General features: G+C 36.1%; 2 protein-coding genes across 5 annotated transcripts; one reads left to right on the top strand and one right to left on the bottom strand.

Moving 5' to 3' along the window:
* Positions 1 to 938: 938 nt before the first annotated feature.
* etsrp (ETS1-related protein) lies at positions 939 to 4,253 on the bottom strand. 2 transcript variants are annotated; one of them, XM_082148918.1, is made up of 8 exons: positions 4,100 to 4,253; positions 3,852 to 3,935; positions 3,069 to 3,179; positions 2,892 to 2,969; positions 2,608 to 2,805; positions 1,890 to 2,129; positions 1,660 to 1,778; positions 939 to 1,537 (listed from the first exon to the last, which is right to left on the bottom strand). In XM_082148918.1, the coding sequence occupies exons 2-8, from the start codon at positions 3,931 to 3,933 to the stop codon at positions 1,265 to 1,267; spliced, it is 1,101 nt and encodes a 366-aa protein (XP_082005044.1). In that variant the 5' UTR covers positions 3,934 to 3,935; positions 4,100 to 4,253; the 3' UTR covers positions 939 to 1,264. The 2 variants fall into 2 exon arrangements, with proteins under 2 accessions (XP_082005044.1, XP_082005045.1); XM_082148919.1 differs by having other exon boundaries at positions 3,069 to 3,146.
* Positions 4,254 to 6,839: 2,586 nt separating this feature from the next.
* On the top strand, positions 6,840 to 20,899 carry fli1rs (Fli-1 proto-oncogene, ETS transcription factor-related sequence). Of its 3 annotated transcripts, none has more exons than XM_082149000.1 (10): positions 6,840 to 7,019; positions 13,674 to 13,879; positions 14,373 to 14,542; positions 16,526 to 16,729; positions 16,887 to 16,964; positions 18,593 to 18,661; positions 18,766 to 18,828; positions 18,914 to 18,961; positions 19,730 to 19,813; positions 19,950 to 20,899. In XM_082149000.1, the coding sequence occupies exons 1-10, from the start codon at positions 7,002 to 7,004 to the stop codon at positions 20,471 to 20,473; spliced, it is 1,464 nt and encodes a 487-aa protein (XP_082005126.1). In that variant the 5' UTR covers positions 6,840 to 7,001; the 3' UTR covers positions 20,474 to 20,899. The 3 variants fall into 3 exon arrangements, with proteins under 3 accessions (XP_082005126.1, XP_082005127.1, XP_082005128.1); XM_082149002.1 differs by lacking the exon at positions 6,840 to 7,019 and adding an exon at positions 7,046 to 7,272; XM_082149001.1 differs by lacking the exon at positions 19,730 to 19,813 and having other exon boundaries at positions 6,841 to 7,019.
* The last annotated feature ends 1,024 nt before the right edge of the window (positions 20,900 to 21,923 follow it).

Genomic DNA, 21,923 nt, shown 5'->3' with positions numbered 1-21,923 from the left:
AACTAGTTTACAACTAAGTTTTCGTTTGTACTGCAACTACTACAAGTGAACTTATCGGTATACTGATAGTTTACTAGTCAAATAATTGTTTTAGTTTATAAAGTTAGGCCTACACTCAAGGCTACTACTAGTTTAGTAGTTTTATACTGAAAGTAGGCCTATACTTGTAAGTTTTCTTAAAGCGAACAAATCATCACTACTATGTTCCTATATTAGGTATACATTTTTTATAGCCTACTTGAAATATGCCTTTAACTGTACTTTAACTCTTTCCATTTTAAAAACATTTTATTCTAGTTTCATGCATTATTTTATATCAACACTTGAATGTGGCTTACTTTCATAAAAAAGCAACATTTTGAATATTTTTGTCAGACTACGTCCGGATCGGATTCAGAATGATGATCAAAGATGGAGTAGATCGAGTCCATCAACATCACCTTCACATTTGTTAACCCTTCCTGGGTCCACATTTCATTTGGTAACTTTAGGCAGTTTTGAACTTGATGTATATGCAGTTTAATGTTTGATAAACTAGTTATTTTACATTTGCGTGAGCAAGTAAGCAAATTACCAAGTTTTGTACCATTCCGATGAAGTAAAAAAATATATATAATAATAATAATTTTTTGCTCAAAAATGACCGGAGAGCACCAGAGGGTTGAATATACTGAGCAATGTGCCAATTACCAAATTCTCACTCACTAAATACTACACAATATTACTAAATACTCACTCACACTCCACCTGTAGGACATTAGTAGGTGACACGTGCTTTACTGAACTATTGAACTATGTTTGCATCATTGAATTATTTTCCTGTTGATCACTATAAAGCTGCTTTGAAACAATATGTATTGTATAAAGCGCCATAAAAATAAAGGTGACTTAACTTGACTAAATGAAACCGAGTAACAACATTTTTGTGAAAAGACACATACTGTAACATTCAATTTATTTACAAGAATTCACAATCTGATGTCAAAACATCAGTTTACTTAAGAAAAAAAAAGAAAAAAATGTACAAGATTAGTGTTCCAACGTCAAAAGAGGTAGCTAACAATGCTTTCTAAAGGCACCTAACTGCATTTGATGGCTGATTTCAGATCTGTTTTTAAATATATGTCGCTCATTCAAAAGTCCAAATCATTTTAAAGTACATATCTTTGAACGGAACAGTCAGTCATTTCTTTGTTGTTACTATTTCCAGGGCATGGTTTTACAGTTCTTTTCGATCATTACAGGCGTTTGAAAATGTCCTCCTCTAATGCGCCCAGGACTCTGTGTTTTCCTCCGGTCTGGTTGTGCTTACAGACTGTGGAGATACTGCATTTGGTGGAGAGATGTTTAGACTTGCAAAGACCTCGTGTGCCGTTTTTCCAAGCATTCCTTGCACGTCACAGACAAAGCGGTAGACGTAGCGCTTCCCCGCTGTTTTGTGAATGATGTTTTTGTGGTAGTAGTAACGCAGACCACGACTTAGCTTCTCGTAGTTCATTTTGGGCTTGTTCTTACACTGGCCCCACCGCTTTGCCACCTGGAGGATACAAGGGAGACGTTAAGCCTATCTTTATCTTTAGAACAACTGAGCGAATGTGAAAATTCCAGATTCCAGATGAGACTCTACGTGTTTTGTTTTGGTTGAGGTATGAATCTTACCTCTGCAGGATCTGACATTTTAAACTCCCAGCCATCCCCAGTCCAGCTAATGAAAGTGTGGCAAGCAGAATCAAGCAGAAGTTCCAGCAGAAACTGCCAAAGCTGTATAGGCCCAGATCCTGGTGGAGAACAAACAGTACTAAGTCATATATCCTGACCAGACTAAATGATTCTCATTTTCTGTTATGAAAAATATGTACGCTTCAAAGGCTTCTGAAACAATTGCTCACCTGGGTAGGCGGACATTGGTGTCATTTCACCCTCTCTGTCTGATCTTTGAGATGGTGCGCTACGCCTTTTGACCACACGGGGGCAGAACTGCTCAGAGGATTGAGTAACTGGAGGCGATGAAGAGGATGCCGGCTGCCCAAGCATGGAAGTGCAGTAAGTGGGTGAGGGGTAGTCGGACCAGTATGAAGGCCTGCTTTGCTGCTCTGCTTCATACAAAGCATAAGGTCTCTCTGCATCACCTACACAAGAAAAACAAGTTAATATTTCAATATTTTAGGTTATTTAAAAAATTTAAGAATATAAGAATATATATATATATATATATATATATATATATATATATATATATATATATAAGGATATTACATATATTTATTATATAATATTTATTACATTAAATATAATATTTATTTATTTATTTCATTATATATAATGTAATAAATAAATAAATATATTTATATATATAATGTAATAAATAAAATAAAAATATTTTTTATAAGTTAATTTATATATATATATATATATAGTATTTATTTATGTATTTATGCATTAATATCTTTAATGCATATATAATTAATCATTTGTTGATACTATACTCCTATATAATAGGTAATATAATACTTTTAAATGTCATCAATAACACATGCTAACTTCTATTTAGCTTCGCCTGAAAATGCATGATATATTTGAAACAATATGCATCTCTCAAATGCCTACCCAGATGGTCCAGATTGACGGTACCGGTTGCTCCTCTGTGACTCGGACCTTTCCCAGGTTGGTAATGGCTGCTGGTGTCCATCCCTGGGCTGAATGTGCTGCTTTGTGCTGGAGTGCATAAAGGGACGAGGTTCTGGTAGGTTTGAGTAGATTCCTGAAAGGCAACCTGCTGTCTGTCTGCTACCATTCCTTCTGGAACTATGGGAAGATTACATAGTATGAGGCCAGGCCACTTAAAAGACGAGTTTGTACACTGTAAATGTAATATATATATATTTACTTACTATTAGTGTATGATGACCAGCAGCTAAACTCAGGGAAGGAGTCCAGATTAAATAGTCCAGAGTCTACAAGAGCATGACCTATACAATAAAAACACACATTAATGTTTGTAATCATTCAAATGCTTGTTTGCATTATTAATATAATGGCCAGGAATCTGTGCATCATGAGATGCTTACCTTTAGCACTGTGCAAATGCTCCTTCTGGGGCTCTGAATAGCTTTCTGGATACTGCTGATGGACAGGTCCTTTGCTGTCTAATAAAAAGGACAGGTCTTCACCACTGCAGTCTGGAGGTACATTATCAAAGATGTGAAATGAACGAGAGCCAGAAGAAATCGTTTATTCTAGAATTAACAATTGATTTATGTATGCAAGCTCCCATAAAGTTTTCTACACCTAGTCTGAACTGTGCTAGGAATAAAAGCGTCTGTGACAGAATGATGAAGAAGGGAGTAGGAGAGGGGGTGCTAAATCTGTTTGAGGAGGAAGTCTGGAGGAAAGGATTAGGAAGAAAGGGAGGGAGCAGAAAAAAAACGGGTGTATCTTTAACCCAACCACCCCTTTTTTTTCTACATCCCTGGTTTGGACATTCCTAAATCTCAGAGCATGCAAAGCCTGACATCCCCTTTTCCTGATGAGCTTTGAATTAGTGCACACAAACAAGATGTCAAGGTCTAATTTTTAGGGTTTTGACAGGGGTGTTGCGATTCTGGCATTGCAGCTCAAGGACAGCGGAAATGTTTTGCACGGACATTCAGGAAACAAAGCTGGAGAAATACTAAATCCCACAAAATCTGACAGATTTTCCCCCTGAGGGCAAACTGAATGTGATAACTTGCAAATATGGGCTTTGACGTTGTCATTTAGGCTATACACTGAGAGAGATAACAGGAGATTGTATATAAAGACAGCCTATTTAAACACTGTATAGATAAAAATGTATTGAAATAAGATTTTACCATATGAGCTGAAGTCAAAACCACCAGGAACCTCCTGAGTTCTGAAGTCTTCTGTGTAAAATCCAGCTTGATACATTTCCATATCTGAAGAAAAAACAGCATCATGGGTTAATTTATTAAACACATCAGTGGGTGTAAAACAGTCCATTATTTTTAATGCCAGTCAGTGATTCAAACACTGATAATACAGATTAAGAATCTCAAATTACAATTTACAGATTGAAATCTAATTGAAGAGAAAACCTTACCTTCACGTTCTCAGAGTCCTTATTCCAGATATAAAGGATTTACTACAGACTCAAGCGCTGCCTGAACAATCCTGTTGACTGTTGGTGCTTCACCGGGACCGTTATAAAGAGGCCGCGCGCGACGGGGCGTGTCCGCGCGACTTGTGAAGGAATGCGTCGTGACTGCGGTTCCCTCCTTTTACTAATCGTGACGTCAGACAGGAGTCACGACCACAGATTTGTTACCCTTTCATTCATAGAAAAGGTGTCTATGGGGGAGCAGAAAAAACATCACTAGACAGGTTTGACTGACATGTCCCTTCACATTTATTTTTCCAAATACAAGACCGTTCGACCTAAAAACTTCGTTTAGAATCGTTGTAAGATTAAAAGGCTGAAACGTTAAGACGATAGACATATGAACCCTATTTAGGGTAGACGCCACACGGTTTCGCGAATTAAATTACAGTCCACTTAATTGGGCCTACTTTTCTGAATAAGTGTTAATCAAACAGCTTGACGAAACATTGAAAAACTATTTTAAAAAATCCTGGTGACAGGAAACTCTGGAAACTATAGGATATTGAAGATATAGCATATGCCCACCCAAAGTTCCTGGTGACACGAAACTGTGGAATACAAACTGTGACACTCAACAGACGCTACAAACCATTGTACGTCTGTCCCTCATAGCCTTTCATTCATGAACATTTTTAAATGGCGTCTTCCAAGAAAAATAATAATAGGCCTAAGTAAAAAATATATATAATTATAATAATATAATAATAAGTAGCTAGTCTATGACAATTACAATTATAATTATGATTTGACAGGGCATATTTTGTCATATTATTAGGTAACACTTTTTTTTTTACAGTGTCCTTGTAACACGTTACGTGTAGCATATTACTGTAGCAATAACTACCTATAAATTAGCTATGCATAATTAGATGCAACTAACCATAAACCAACCCCTATTCCTAACCCTATTAGGCTAAGTAGCCACTGTAACACGGACACCTTAAAATAAAGTGTAACCAATTATTAATGTAGACTACAACAGCAACGTTTTCGTGGTTTTGCACGTGACTTGTTTTAAGTCAGGATTTAGGATACGAAATATGTAAGAATGCCTAAATTATACGCTACATTTGAATTGCATTCAGTAGATTTTTAACGGAAATATATTACATAGGCTAATATAGGCATAGAAGACCAACTAGAAAAATGTAAGTTATTTTTTGGCAGTCTACTATCACCAAACCCATCAAAATACATCATTATAAAGTTACGAGAGGATAAATGTTCTAACTGGAAGTTAGGAATAAGATCAATCAGAACCAGTAACTTTGACTTTAATGAGGGGTTCGTATCTTTAAAAGCCATTCAAGAGAACAATGGTCTGTAAAATTCCGAGTCGAGGAGGCCTGAAATCACGGCGTGAGTGCTTTGGACAGATAAGACCAACCCAAGGGTCTTGTATAAACAAACACCTCAGGCCATTTTCCTCCGGCGTGCAGAAAAAATACATCTGGAAAAGTAAGTTGCCAAATCGTGCAAGGGCTGAGTCGTGATTGAAGGAGTCGCTCACTGAAGAGGATACAATCAGTGTCAAATTCCCATGGCACCTCAACATGCGCGCGCCCCTGCTAGACGTCGAATGTATCGAAACAATTGTTTTTTTAAACGTTATCTTAATGTTGTTCAAATTCTTTCCCAGAATAATCCAGTTTAAAATATTCAACAATTAAGCAATGATTAAGAACTAAACAATAGGCCTATCTGATTTTTATTCAGCCTTATATGAAGGCTATAAATCTATACACAATCTATAGGCTATGTTCAAAACGCAACCGATTATTTTCAGTTGTGTGAGTTTTGGAGAGCTTTTTTTGCAGCTGTTGATTCATGAGACTGATATGACGTTACATATCACTGGTTTGCGGTTTGAGAATTCAACTTAAGTCGCGATTTCCTGTCGCTATAGTAAAGTTGGTAGGCTAAAGCAATGTTTGGAAAAAATGTAAAAACACATTAGCTAATAAAGTAGGCCTAAATAACATAAATAAAGCTCATGTACATGTTCTTATTGTTGATCAATCAAATAGCAACGAAAAAGGGAAATACTTTAATTGGACTACACCCTTAAAAATAAAGGATCTTTATTGGCATCAATTGGTTCAATGAAGAACCTTCAACATCCATAGAACCTTTTAATTGCACAAAATGTTCTTATAGTGGAAACACGTTCTTTAGATCATTAAAATGTTTGTCACACCTATAAATAAAAGGTTATTTTAAATAACTGTATAAAGGGAAATAAAGGGAAAGAACCTTTTTCCACAATGAAGAACCTTTTGTGGAATGGAACATTTCCAAAGATGTTAAAGGTTCTTCATGGAACCATAAGTGGTATATAAAAACAAAGATTTAGTAAAAAATGCTAAAACAATTTACACATTGCCTATAAATCAACTTTAAGGCTGCCATTCTTCGTTTAATATGAAGATGGCAAAAAAATGATATCATGTTAAGAAAAAGGTCAGATTAAAAAGTAAATAAATAAATGAACAAACTTTGTAACTGATTTTAAAATCTCATTATAATCAGTGAACTTTAAATAGGGCGTTTTGGTTTAACAAATATTCTGAGGAGTTGGTGCAATAAGAGTTCACCAATAAGGAACAGAGCTAGATGCTTTTGTGTGACTTCACTTCCCAATTTTAGAAAGGAGAGCTCAAAAAGAAAAAAAAACCGTTGCCATCCGGTTATGGTCTAAGCGAAAATAGTATGGTTTGCGCCGATGACTAAATGCGCCTGTGCACACAAGTCGATGCGTTTCAGCTGGGTTATCAAAGTACCTAGGTTTATATAGCTTAAGTTTACCAAAGTATTTTCTTCATGAACTCCACCGAAATCTGCAATGGACTGTACTATTAAGGTAGGCGTTTGATCTGGTTTATTGTCTGTTCTGAAAATGAGTAGCGAGTGCGCAACCACCCACACGGTTAGCGCGACTACTGGTGAGAGAGGCAAGGCGGTGATGCAGGTCCCCACTCTTTCCTTCTTGTACAAAATTTCCTCTTCCTTCCCGTTCGTGGTTGAATGTCGGCTCTTTAATAACACAAGAAACCGCTACAACATTTAGACTCAGATAAAACACGAAATGGTGTCCAGAGCGCGCGCGAGAGAGGGTATGCACAAATTTGTTATTCCATTTGGTTTTATTTTTAAACAGTTACGCACTAGTAGCCTATGCACAACGGCATATTTAATGATCTTTCCAAGACGGTTAGGTACACGTAGCTAACTTCTTTTTCAATTACCAAAGAACAACGAAAACTCAAGAAAATGCCAACTGGAAAACAATATACAGAATTTTACATAAGGCACAATTATGGCGGGGCGCTCTCGAGGCAGGTGGCTTTATGGCGCCAACAACAAGGTATTCTGTGGATAGGCTACTTTAAAAATCACCAATCTAGAATCTAACAAACTTGAATCTAATAGCGTCTGATATTGTTATTATGTATACTTTCAGCTCGTTAAATTATTAATGACACGTCGACAAGAACAATATATCAATGCGTATTAACTGTGATAAACTAACCGACTTTATTTGGATTTTATTGGGATGATAACAGTATGCAGAAAATGGTGGCAAGCAACAGCGGATGTTATTATTAATATATTACGTGGCAAAGTGTTTTATTCGTTATGAAAACCATCGAGTATAGCTATAATGTTGTGAAGTTTAGAACACGAACTAACCTTCCACACGCTTGGTGAAGGCTAGTTGTTATTTTAGAAAATCTTAAATCCACTTGTACATTCATAAAGATTAAAAAAAAAATCATAAAATGACACAAACATCGCTAAAATCCCATGCAGGCATTATCAGCCGTATTGAAATTCATTTTAAAATACTGAAATAGTTACTAACCTAAAACAATTTAAGTTATTGTTTGATAATTGTTTCCTGATTATTTTATATGATTTAGTATAGGCTTAATAATAGTTTTTTCTTCGTTTTAAATTGATGTCTTGTAAACGCAATATAGTCAGTAAAAAAACAACATCGCAAACATTCTAATTTAACGTCTCAGTTTGTTCGATTTGCCGAATAACTTGAATGTAACGCATTTGAAAGTTGTTTTTTTTATTGTTAATTCTGTTAGCGAAAATTAGTGTTGATTCAGCTTGTCGACTTTACGCAATGATACATCCCCTTTGTAACAGAGCAGAGAGGTATTGCAACAATTCCTCTGTTACGTGTTTGCAGGCTATTCCATGCCTGATTTAGTTCTTTAAGGAATAATTTATAGCAAAGTGCTGGGCGCTTGTCAGGTGTCGTTATCAGAACTCAGCAGGCTTCCTGTCTCAAACCTCAGACTTTCCGCACACACTTCCGGAGTCTCTATTCGAAAAAAGGCAACAAAGACTGAGAAAAACAAAATTGATTCGATAGATGTGCGATGCCAGTGCATTGTTCCACATTTCAATTAAATTATCCGGACAATAAAGTGAAGCAAAATCGACCGTGTTTCGTCTCCACGCGCTGTGGCGGTCTAGTAAAGCAGGCTCTCCTCAGAAAATCGGCCACATCTTTACTTGCAAGATGCTGCTGATTAAAACTTGTGAAAACCACAAGTGTTTTTGCAGCTCAGAGCGCAGCTGCGTGTCTCTTAGCAAAATCAGCATGCCTAACGTCAACTTCTGCTTTCTTTCACTCTCGCAAAATGAACATGACTAACATAACTGTAAAAGTTCTCGCTATAGATTATGAGCACATTTGAATTCGCGTGCATCAGTTACAGCTCTTAAAATATCTATAAAACATCTGTTATATCCCAACTTTTATAAATTGTAGCTATTATAACTAATAATTTGCATTATTAGTAGTAGTGGTATTACTATTTATTTTAATATGATAATGATTTTAGTAATTTATCATTATTATTTGTAAATTATTTTTTTACTAAATTGAGAAATCCTCACACGGGTAGCAGACTAACATTATGTCAGTAAGTAAACGACCAAACGAAACAAATAAAACGATTTATTCCCTCTGTCGTGACGGTTCCCGCTGTTAAGTATCTAAGCTGTTCTCGGTTTCGTAGATTGTACTGGCTGCAGTGTAAGTCAGTCAGTCAAATAAGATGCAAACGAAAAGTGAACATGTGGTGGGTGAGACCAGGGTTGATTGGCACATTCTTCATTCTTTGTTAAAGATCTCTGGCGAAACAGGCAGCAGGATCACCCAGATTAAATAAAACCCCATTCTTGTGCGGCTGGTTAGTACAATGTTAAAGGCAATAGAAGAAACGTCAAACAGAAATGATAAAAATGGGTATTTTAAACAAAACTAACATCACTTAACCAAGGTATAATTATTATTTTTATGATAAAATGTACTATAATTTGATCTTCCAGTTGTCATTTCTATCACATACTTCTAGTTTTAAATGCATGTATTTATATAATGAAGGTTGAATCTTTCTTAGTTTGTATAGCCTACTAACACTGATAAATTATGCCACCAGCTGAACAAAATTTATCAAGTCTTCCAAATATTAATTAAAACATAAATAGTTCCTATATCTAGTTGTTCTGAGTCAACGTGGATATATCAACTAACACTGATATATTTGAAATATCTTTCTGTAAGTTATTTTTATAAAAATTTTAGTAACCCTGTTCCAAACAACTCGGATCTTCCCTAATAATAGCCTATATTTTATTTTATTTTATTTTACATTTATTTATTTATTTTTACAGTTATTTATTGGGTTCATATGGCAAATAGCCGAACTAGACATTATTAACCCTCTGGTGCTGTTCTGTTATTTTTTACTAAATGTTTTAAGTTTTTTTATTCATCGGAATGGTACGAAACTTGGTAAAGGTTTTGGCACTTGCTAAGTGAACATGGTGATTCGTGGACAAATAAATAAATAAATCATGGACATGATTCGAAAATGTTTAATGGTCCTAAAAAACAATTCACAATTGAATTGCTGGAGATGAATGGGAGATGAATTTGATCTAGTGGACACATTTGGTACTGCGCCCAAACAAAATCTTACTGAAAGCTCATTTTCTGAAGTTCAAATTTGGAACAACTAGTTTACATTTATGGCTTTGAGTTTCCTCACAGTTTTAGAGTAAAATATGTTTTGAAAATATCCAATAGCATTTTTGTGCAGTTTTCATAACAATAGACATTAACTTCTATAACGTTTTTCACTTCAGCGATAATCTGCCAAGAGTGTCTTCTTTAAAAAGAGACCAAACTTGAGTATGTGCTCCAAAGCATTTAAGATTTATTACAGTTTAAGTTGGACATTTTATTTTCAGGTCTATGCTCCAAAAATTGTTAACTATAATTTAGCACAATAAAATCCCATAAAATCCTAAATATTAAATAAAATAAAAACATTATAAAACTAAAATATAGTACATTCATTTCATTGAATTTGACCACCACACAAGCAGCACCAGATAGGATTAAATATCTTTAATGCATAAACTAAATTACAACAGGCAGTTAAGGAATTGCAAACTCATTTATATTTAAAATGATGAGAATGAATCATAATAATTGAGATAATTGTCATGCATGACTATGGTATACAGTACACTTTTTATAAGTACATGGGGTCAAATAGTGTAACCTGGGACATTTTTTTTGCATGTCTGACTTCTGCAATTTACTGTGATTTTCACCCTGATACTTCAAGTCAACAAATTATACGTTTTGACCACGTTTAGACTACCAACCTTTTGTCTGACAAAGACCTGTCTGGTCAAATCGTTGCGCTGTTTGGCAAAAAAAATTAATTGGCGCTGCAATTGCAGTGTGCACACTTTTTTGTTTAGTTTATTTATCGTTATCTTTTTGTCCTGCACCTGAGCCCAAATTGGATTTCGGATGTGCACACCTTGTATTTTCGATTTCTAACAAATTACCACAACAAACCAGCTAGAATATGATTATGCCAACAGTCTTGTTTGTGATAGAGAAAGAAATATACACATCAACCTTAAGAGATGTCCCATTGTTAGGAAAGAGACATTTCATAACCTGCTTTCATTACTAAAGATTGACCACAGTGCTCTTAGCTCCATGCATCAGATTACATATATAGAGACAGCATTGAGTCTAATTTCTCAGTTAACTAGCAGTAATCTAGTAAATCTGTTTGCAATGTGTTCCACCCCCTTTTAGATGATGATTTACTGAGCGATTAGTTTCTGTGCAAAACCTCCAAAACCTAAAAACACTGTGCAGCGTAGCTCTACCACAAGCTTTGTTGTGACAAAATGAGAATTTCTTTCACAAGACCAAATGGAGGTCTGTTGCAATTGACTTGAAAACACTGCATGCATGTCACAGGCACCCAGCGGCTCCAAGGACAGCACAACAATGGCATGACTGTTTCTGTGCATCTCACTTTGTTTTTGATGTGAGATGCACATTAATCTCCCTGACCTTGACTTCGACATTTTGCACACAGCATGCAAGTTTATGTTTGCTAAAATATTGCATTAGGTTTCTCAGCAACAGAGACTGATATGAAACTCATTGAACAGGAAGTCAGTTGTGGCATTGGTGGCCAGGGTAGAGTATGTTTATGTTCATCACTTTGGAGGACAGAGAGAGACATACTATGTATGTGGTTGTGGTTTAAAAGGTGCAGAATAATTTTAACTTGCAAAATTAAATATCAGCTTAATTAAAGCTGGCTGTAAAAGTGGCCTGGTATCAATTGTGTTTTAGGATGTAGAATGAACTGAATACATCAGTTATCCAGCTAGCACATTTGCTCCATGCTGTTTGCATTTGTATTCTGATCCAAATGAACCGTTTTAAACGTACCTCAAGTGAATATTCAAAGGGCGTTGGACAATGCAAGAGAGGCTGCGCATACATTTTTAGTGCATGTCGCCTCTCCTACTCCGATCAGCAGCGAGTTTAGCATCATCTGTGCACTTTGTTCGTTGTTGTACATTTGTACACAAGACTAACGCTAGCAAATGCACACAGACTAGGCTGTGAAAACAGTTTCAGCTCTCGGCTTGGCTTTGTTTTGAGCTTGCTTTCACTTCTCTACTAGAGCAGAGATCACATAATGCTTGTGCTATTCACATCTAGCTCAATTAGAGAATTGGAAAAAGAGCAAGATTTGTGGCAGTATTTTCATAGTGGGTTATAACAGGCAAAAATATAAGACATTTTAAGAGAAACCAGTAATACTGACTGAGACTTCTTGGCTTGCTGCCACAAATCAATCCATCCATCCACATTTTGTTATGTCTGTAAAGTCTAGAAACCTTCAAGGGTTTTTAAACTTTTTTCAAAACTTTCAAACAAGGCACGGACGGTCAAGCCAACATTCAAAGTTGTGTCAATTCAATTCTACTTCCTAACATTCAAATTTGAAGTGCAATTCTTCATCCTGTTTGCTTCCTGCTTCAATTCAAATTCCGGGATCCTCAATCCAATTCTGATTTGACAACATAACCAAAAAACCGAAGATGGTGTTGGTCGGGACCGCATAGAGGACATTCTTCTCCGATAGACTTAACCTAAAAATATGCATAATATAACATTATATGCATAATGTAGGTGTTTATAGGTAATTCATTGGTAAATGATGCCATCACAATCACTTTATGAAACTGAACACCGAAACAGCTTCTCACAGCAAGTTTGCAATACTTAGGTCAGGTGAAAGCACTCTACAATGCTGTCTCCTCCCTGTTTGGTGACCCTCAACCTCTCAGCATTCAGAACAAATTTGTTTTTCAGCTTTAAATGACCCACATTTCTACCACTCCTCTGTTTCCTATCTCATGCCCCATGCCAAAAGGTTTCACTGCACATGGGGGCCAGATTTCCTGTGAGCCACCGAAAAAGCTCAGTGCTGACGTATGTCAACTCTAAAGACAATACTAAAGCCTTCTAAACAAGCTGCCTGAATTCATCTATAACACAAACATTTATTCACACACAAACACTTACATACATTTGAATGTTTAAAACGTCTTTTTGAAGTGTCAAACAGACACACATTCTCTATACCAGAGCTATTCAGTGCAGACTACCAACATTAAACACAGGAAATAAAGGCACAGATGTCGCAATTTCTAATTTGACTCACAACTAATTTGACTCTAGCGCCAAGTCATATCTACCTGGAAGTCGAAAAACGCCCTAAACTATTCCGATAAACTGCTATTTTTAAGTTTCAAAATGAATATCCCGTTGCTGAACATTAAGAGGCATTTTAGCGCCAAATTAAAAATGTTTAAGGTGGTATCTCTTTCAGTCAAAAGACGTAAAGGTAATTTCTACTAACTCGTTTTTTTTTTACTTAATGAGTTCGTGGCCCAAATTCATTCTTACGACATCAGTCACCGATTAAAGTCACGGCATAGCGATAGTAGCGGAAACCCGTAACATCCGTGCTCTTGAATTACTGACTAAATGATATATAGTTATTTCTATCCTGATTTGTTATTCACCTAAATCAAGTGGTTGGACAAATTTGTTTTTTGTTTATATAACCATTGTGTATTGTATACGTCACAGGAAGCTCTATCGGTGGTGAGTGAAGACCAGTCCATATTCGAGTCGCCGTTCAGCGGTCCCCAGGCCATGCACATGAAGGGAGAGATCACCTCGCCAACAGTGTTCAGACAGGGTTCTGAAGAAAGCCTAGAACCGACTGAGCCAGACTGGACCGGATCAGCCACACAAAACCCTGCCAAGAGAGCAGAACACATCAACGGAACCAGGTGGGGAACCAAACACGGATGTCAGAATACCAGAGTCTCCACTTAAAGGGCTCATTCCCTAAAAAAAAATAAAAAGAGTGTATTCTGCCATAATTTACTCCCCTTCATGTCATTCCAAATCTATATGGCTTGCTTTCTTATGGGAACAAAAGAAGAAGATAAACAAAATGTCCAAGCTGCTCTTTTCCACACAATGACAACAGACACACATGCTGTCATGCACCATAAAGTAGTCCATATGGGTCATAGGTGCCATTTGAATAAAGACGTATTGCATATTCACACATCTTTATATTTAAACCCGCCATGTTGCTTGACGCGTTACAAGCGAGAAACCAGTGCCATTCAGCATCACTAATGTCAAAACCAGTCATAAAGCATTTGCAGGAGACATAATTATTTAAACTGTTCCTTTAACGTCATAACTGTGCGCATTTAAAACAAAAAACATTTGGATTGAGCCATTTCATATTTTCTTCATTCCACGCCACAGCCGTGAATCCCCAGTGGACTGCAGTGTGACTAAAAGGACCCGACACATGAGTAACAGTGATGGGGGACCATTGGCCTATCAGGCCTCTTATCCAGAGCCACGGAGTAGCCCACAGAATGCCACTCCACCCAGCAGCGTCACAGAGGAGAAGAGGGTGATTGTACCAGCAGGTGAGATCTGTAGTTTCCATATAAGAGTAAATGTTGTTTAGACAGGAAGCTGTGTCTGACTGTATTCATGAAAAGGCATTCACAAGCCTTTTTACTTTCTGTAATGAGACATGCACTACATATACTAAGTTATTATTATACTTATATTCAGCAAGGATGCATTAATTTGATCAAAAGTGACAGTAAAGACATTTCTAATAAAATAAAATAAATTTCCATTTAAAATAAATGCTGTTCTTTTGAACTTTGTATTCATTAAAGAACCATAAACTGAAAATAAATCACATTTTCCACAAGCATATTAAGCAGCACAACTGTTTTCAACATTGATGATAAGAAATGTTTCAAATCAGCATATTAGAATGATTTCTGAAGATCATATGACACTGAAGACTGGCGTAGTGATGCTTAAAATTCAGCTTTGCTTTACAGGAATACATTTTATTTTAAAATATACTCAGATTAGAATAGTTACTTTAAATTGCAAAAACATTTCACAATATTACTGTTTTTACTTTGTTTTCCATCAAATAAATGCAGCCTTGGTGAAAGAATTCTTTCAAAAACATTAAAATTCATACGAACCCCAAACTTTTGAATGGTAGTGAATGTAAGAGTGAAAAAGGATATAAATTAAAATAGAAAAAGAGTCAGAATTTGATTTTATCTATAAGGAACTGATTGGATCATGTCTCTGTAAGCTTGGTAATTTGGTTATTTTGATTAAAAAAAGTTCAGATTATAATTTTATGAAAGATTACAAAGAAAAACTTTTCTCCTTTTGAGATACTTTGCACCTACTTAGGAACGGGTGTTAGATAAATCGTTTTAGCATTTTTCAGTTTTGACTTCATGTCGACTGTTGTTGTCAGCTAAAACATTACAAACCATATTTGGTAAATGAAATTAAGCTAAAATAATATAAAACAGCAATATTAGATGAAAAGCTTCACTAAAGTAAACTTAAATTGAAATTAAAATATACAAATAAAAGCTAATTCAAGATATCAATAAATACTTTAATAGAATAACAAATAATTCTCTAATTTTTATGCACTAGACAGATTTAGTCTGGAGTTGACCAATTTCTAAAACTAGAGGATGTATAGATGTCTAAACAAAGATATGTGGTAATTATGCAGTGACCACAGGCTCTTGCATCACTTTGTGCTTTTGTGGGAAAAAAGCAGGTTTGTAACAAGAGCATCAGTGTGTTTTTCTGTAAAAGGAAAAAAGAAAACACACTGATGCCTTTCCTTCTACTAGATCCCTGTAACCCAACAGACTAAACTACGAATGATTGCATAGATTCCAACAGAGATAATCACTCTTTACTCACAAACCAATTAGGATGCGGAGCTATCTTCAGGGAGGGGTTTTTAAGGTCGCCGTAACATTATTAAAAGGGCAGAACGGTGGAGTCGCTCCATGCATTGTGCGACAGTGAGTGTTATGGGATACCTCCTCATGAGTCACCCAGACCAAACAATTATAATGCTCATAATACTCGGATATGACGTCATATTTCAAGGACAAATAAGAGAGCATGGTGGCTTATAACAGGAGGTCTGTAATACTTGGAGAGAGATATCCGTTAGCATTCCCATTCATCTCAATGGCAGCTGCTCCAGACAATGGCTAAAACAAAATTAAAAAAGTAAAATAAAGAAAAAAAAAAAAGAAAAAAAATGTATATAATAATATGCAATAAATAATTGAATCAGAGTGGAGATGCTTTTTGATGTAGTTATGACATTTACCAGCAGGGGCTAACTGAGCCAAGACCGTGATCCCTTGGCTTTATAACATTACAAACCCCTTAAATTAAGTACAAAAAACATCAGCACTATTTTAGTGAGAGAACAATAACAAAGAGTGCATTGACTCTTCTTTTACCTCATGTTTGAACTCTTGAGTCTGATCAGTCCAGCCACAGCTGAAGCACTTGTTCCTCATTTTATTCTTGCTTCTGTCCTGCTTTAGACCCAGAAGTATGGACACAAGACCACGTGCGGCAGTGGGTAGACTGGGCGATAAAGGAATACGGCCTCTCCGATGTGGACGTGTCCCTCTTCCATACCCTGGATGGAAAAGCACTCTGCAAAATGAGCAAAGAGGACATGATGCGTATCACTTCCGCATACAATACAGACATCCTGCTTTCCCATCTAAACTACCTCCGGGAGAGTAAGGAACTTCTCCCATAAATCCATATGAATAATCCATTACCATTTGTTGATTCGGTCAACAAAACATCAGGAAACGACTTTTATCATTCAGGAAATAACTGTTTATATATACACAGTAGATTGAAAGCTTGTTTTCTTTAATACTGTTCACTCAGGTAGTCCCACTTTTTCCTACCCAACAACCCCAACCCCAACCAATACACAACCACAGCCAAGACTACAGGTGAAAGCTGGTAAGTCAAACTTTTTTGAGGATAAAATATGTTTTATATACTTCTGTTTGCAAATGCTGATTGAATGGGCTGAACTTGGAGCCTCTGTATAAACGTACACAATATTTAATATTAATGCAACAAAATTAGATATTTTCAGGAACTGTAAGGATGACTCTTCCCAGTGAATATATATATATATATATATATATATATATATATATATGAAGAGTTCAGATCCAAAAGCCTCAAAATGCCATCTGAAATTTTCTTATAGAATTATCATTTTTATCAAGCTTGTATATTTAAATTCAATAATTTCACTTAAATGGCAATGAAGATTACCTATTAATTGTCATTTAAGTGAAATTACTGAACTTAAATATACAAGCTTGATAAAAATTATCATTCTATAAGAAAATTTCAGATGGCATTTAGAGGCTATTGCATATATATATCATACTGCAGTTTCTGCCCTCTGATAAGTCACATGCAATGTTCCCTCTAAGCTGCACGCAAAAAGAATAAAATGCTGCGCAGAGGACAGACGCGAAGTGTGTGGGGAAATCCATGATTGTCATCTAAACGAGAAAGAATTGCAGTGCTCTGGTCAGCCGCTATAGTTTGTGGCGCTATAGAGTTAGAACCGGTGAATGTGGTTAACAGGTTTCATAGAAAGAGAATATGAGTGCGTATGAGTGAGCCAAAATAAATCATGTTCATGTTTTTGTTTTTTGCTATTAGATCGGTGTAAATGCTTTAGTTTGTTTTCCTTATAATTTAATATTATACTATAGTATTAAAAAAAATATTAGATTTTTTAAATTATAATTTTTCCTCTTGGTAAATGTGCTTCATCTAGTGAATTCTGAATTAACTGCTTGTTTTCCCAAAAATATTATTTAATATCACCAAGTTACATCAAGGGTCAAATCAAATAGAAATGGCGCATTAAAGTTAAAAGTTACAACAGCATGATGTAAGCACTTTTTGTGTGCGCATACTCCGTATGGTCTGGTATAGATAAACCACACAGGTCTGTGTTTACAGGTCTTTTTGTGTGTACAGGTCTGGGATAAAGAATGTTTTTTGCTCAGGTGGCCAGTTTACTTAGCAAGGAAACATTGGTCACATGGTTACTTTAGTTTTACACTCCTAAAAAACAGTCCTAAACAAAGCTAAAAATACTGTAAAGCATAGCCTCTGGTGGTAAGATTTATTGAAGTTATTGTTCTGAAATAATTCCATTGGCTAAGATTGAATATAGAGAGGTGCTATAAGGACTGTGGTGTGTTTCTTCAATGAATTTTGCCCCATGTGTTGCAAGGTTTTTGAATCGTTGCATTTTCAGACAGGAAACAGCTGCATCATGACAGGAAGTAAGGGGTGTAGAGCTCAGGTTAGCACACAATTGACTATTCTGTGGCAAAGAGAATCAGTTAGAACAAAAGGACAATCCCCTGAGGAATTGTGTGCCATCTTCAGGCCTTCTTACCGCTTTGTTCTGCCCTGTGTCTCTCCTTAGGGGGATCTTTAATGCAGGACTTCCTTCCTTCTGTGGCTGCCATTCTCCTTACTCTTTAAAGTCATCCTTTCCTGTAAAATCTCCCTTTTGTTAACTGCTCCTATCTGACTTTGCCTCCACACAGAAAACAGCTTTGAGGAGATCGGCAGAAGGAACAGTTGGTCCTCAAGCGCCTTGCCAGCTGTCCCAAAAGGTACGGTTGCGCTGCGATCACAAAAACATCATGTAAAATTACAAATATGTAATCGTTCACCGTAACCACATTTAAAAAATAAACTCACCTTTTTAAAATCACAGGTTCTCCAATCGAACATCAGCACAACACCAGAATTTCAGAGCCTCCACCAAGACTTGCACAAGGTCGACAACTTCTTTTAATCATCTTTTTGTTACACACTACAACTTGAAATATCTAATCAGTATTGTATATTTTCCATCTTTGCAGACCCCTACCAAGCATTAGGTCCCATTAGCAGCCGTCTTGCAAATCCAGGTAAGAAATAATCATGTAATTGTAAATGCATATGAACAACAAATGTGGCCTTTTTACAGTATGGAATCTTTTGATGCACAGTTATGCCCTTTCATAATTAAATAACTGAGATGAGACTACTTGGGTTCAGTTAATATATCAATTAAATAACTGAATATCCGTAATGTTAATATAACCTGAACAAATTTAACATATCTAAGACAATAAAATAAAATATACATTATATTTATTTAATAATTTAAGAAATATATATACAGGATTGTTCAAACGGATTGTTTTTGGGATATAAATTAGTACTTTTATTCAGCAAGGACACACTAAATTGATCAAAAGTGACAATTAAGACTCGCATGGTTACAAAAAAAAATCTTTTGAACTTTCTATACATCAAAGAATCCTGAAAAACATTAAGCAGCACAACTATTTTCAACATTGATAAGAAATATTTCACCAATTCAGCATTTAAGACAGATTTCTGAAGGATCATAAGACACTGAAAATTCAGCTTTTCCATTACAGTAATAAATATATAAAAAAAACATTACAATAGAAAACAGTAAAAAAAAAAAATATTATTGTATTTTTTGGTCAAATAAATGCATAAACGTTTAAAACAACATATTCCCAACCCAAACCTTTGAACATAGTGTATATTTAGATTTTTTTTTAATGTTAAGACCTGAAGGCCTAAAAATAAATAAACAATAATTTACAAACCAAGCACATCATGATCAGTATGACTCTGTTTGCCCGACCTTCTTCACACAGAAACGAAACCATTCCACACCAAGATCCGAACGACCAAACAAAATTCTAACAACCTGCCCGTCACCAGCACTGACAGGACTGTGGGTAGGTGTCTGACCAACCCACATTCTGTTTCTGTGTACAACATACTAAAAAGGTCACATTTGGAGAGAAAAAAGCTGCCTTAAAAAGGCCTTCAATCCTCTGCTAAAGATCTCTGACACTCGTTATTTTCACGCAGGCTCTGGTCAGATCCAGCTGTGGCAGTTCTTGTTGGAGCTGCTGTCTGACAGCAACAATTCTGCCATCATCACCTGGGAGGGCACGAATGGAGAATTCAAGATGACCGATCCAGATGAGGTGGCCAAGCGCTGGGGGGAGCGAAAAAGCAAGCCTAACATGAACTATGACAAGCTCAGCCGTGCCCTCCGCTACTACTATGACAAGAACATCATGACCAAGGTGCACGGCAAGCGTTATGCATACAAATTCGATTTCCAGGGCATCTCCCAATCCCACCAAAACCATCCTCCAGAAGGAGGCGTGCTCAAATACCAGGCCGAAGTGCCGTATGTGCAGAGCTACCACAGCCACCAGCCAAAAATGAACTTCATGGGCACTCATTCAACCCCTATGCCTGTTTCCCCTGGGAATTTCTTTGGGCCTCCTACCACCTACTGGAACTCAGCAACAGGGGTTGTCTATCCCAGCTCACCCATGCCACGACATCCCAGCACTCACTCTCATTTAAACTCTTATTACTGAAAAGGTCTAATTGTAAAGCCCTGGCTTTCGAACTCTTGGTTTGCTTTCTGACGCATTAAGTTTGCTGAAGACAACCGAGAATAACAGAATAAAAAACTGGAAACTCTTCGGGATCATTATCCAATCCACAAACCACTGTAGCAAGTTCTCCATCTCATGGCATTTTTTTTGTACAGTTTATGCATAATCATACACAACTGTACATCTTCGGGGCTAAATTGTAAATATGTTTTGCATGCTTCATATAAGGCTTTGAAAAGACTGCTCTGACATCCCTAAAAAGCATAATCATCTCTTATGTTTTAAATGTAATATGCCTTTATATGCAAGTGTGCCTTTTGTACAGACATTTTTTTTAATCAAATAACGTCACGCCCCTATGTTTAACATTATATTTTAAACCAATAAAACATGTAGCTCACTTAATGCATCTGTGAATTTTATTATTGTAGACATCACCCATGTATTCATTACATGAAAAAAAATAGCCCTTTCAATATTTGTGTGCTCAGAAGTCGATACGTTCAATGTTAGTTTTGTATACTGATTTTCACAATGGTTTTTGCTGTAAAGCATCTCTACTAAGAGACACAATCATCCTAAGAATTTGTTTTTTTTTTTTGCTTTTATGCATGATTATTAGTTCCCTTGTTTTAGTTAAATCAAAAGGAGGGAACAAATTAGTACAACATGGTCATGATTTAGTAAAACAAGAGAAAGAATTCTTAATTCATATTTTTGTCCGCATGTCATGCATGTCATTTTAGTACGGTCCCCTTGGTTATCAATTTGTCCTATTGGAATCGATTTGAGATTTCTATGAACAACATGACATTCAGTAAAATCTGCTCTGCTCCTATCAGCGAAGAACAGGAAGCTGAACATATACTGGACATGTGATCAAAACTGTGTGACTGAATAGGGTGAAGTGGCAATTTTTGGCACATCATCAAGATAATGGACTAAGAATTTCTTTCAAGCAGCAAGAACTCATGGGCTCACCCTGCCCTGTTGTTTATGTTAAACGCAGCAGGGACGGTTTTTGTAGTCTAGAATTTTTTATTTTATTTGACAGATTTTACATAGAGTGTAGTTTTTGGGTGCATTGGTAGAGTGTTCAACATGTACTTATCCTTATCAAACCCATTTAGCAACTTCCCAAGTTACAATTACTATCTCGCACCATATTTCAGTAGCTATGTTTCCATCCAAAGTTGCAAATTTAACTTGGAATTTAAAATTGAAATGTGGCATTAAACAAAATGCATTAAATGTGTTGAAGAAAACAATATCATCACTTCCTAAGAAACTGGCGCAAAATATCTGTCATAAAAATGCGAGATGCTATAATCAGGAGCCAATGTGGCTCTTTTTTTTCATGCATTATTAATGACTTGCGAATCAGAATCAATGCACAGATGATACGTTATAAACACTGACATGTTATCTT

The sequence above is a fragment of the Leuciscus leuciscus genome (genome assembly GCF_965113295.1).
Source record: "Leuciscus leuciscus genome assembly, chromosome: 20".
NCBI lineage: Eukaryota > Metazoa > Chordata > Actinopteri > Cypriniformes > Leuciscidae > Leuciscus > Leuciscus leuciscus.
The sequence above is the reverse complement of the archived record's forward strand: the minus strand, read 5'-3'. Positions and strand labels throughout refer to the sequence as shown.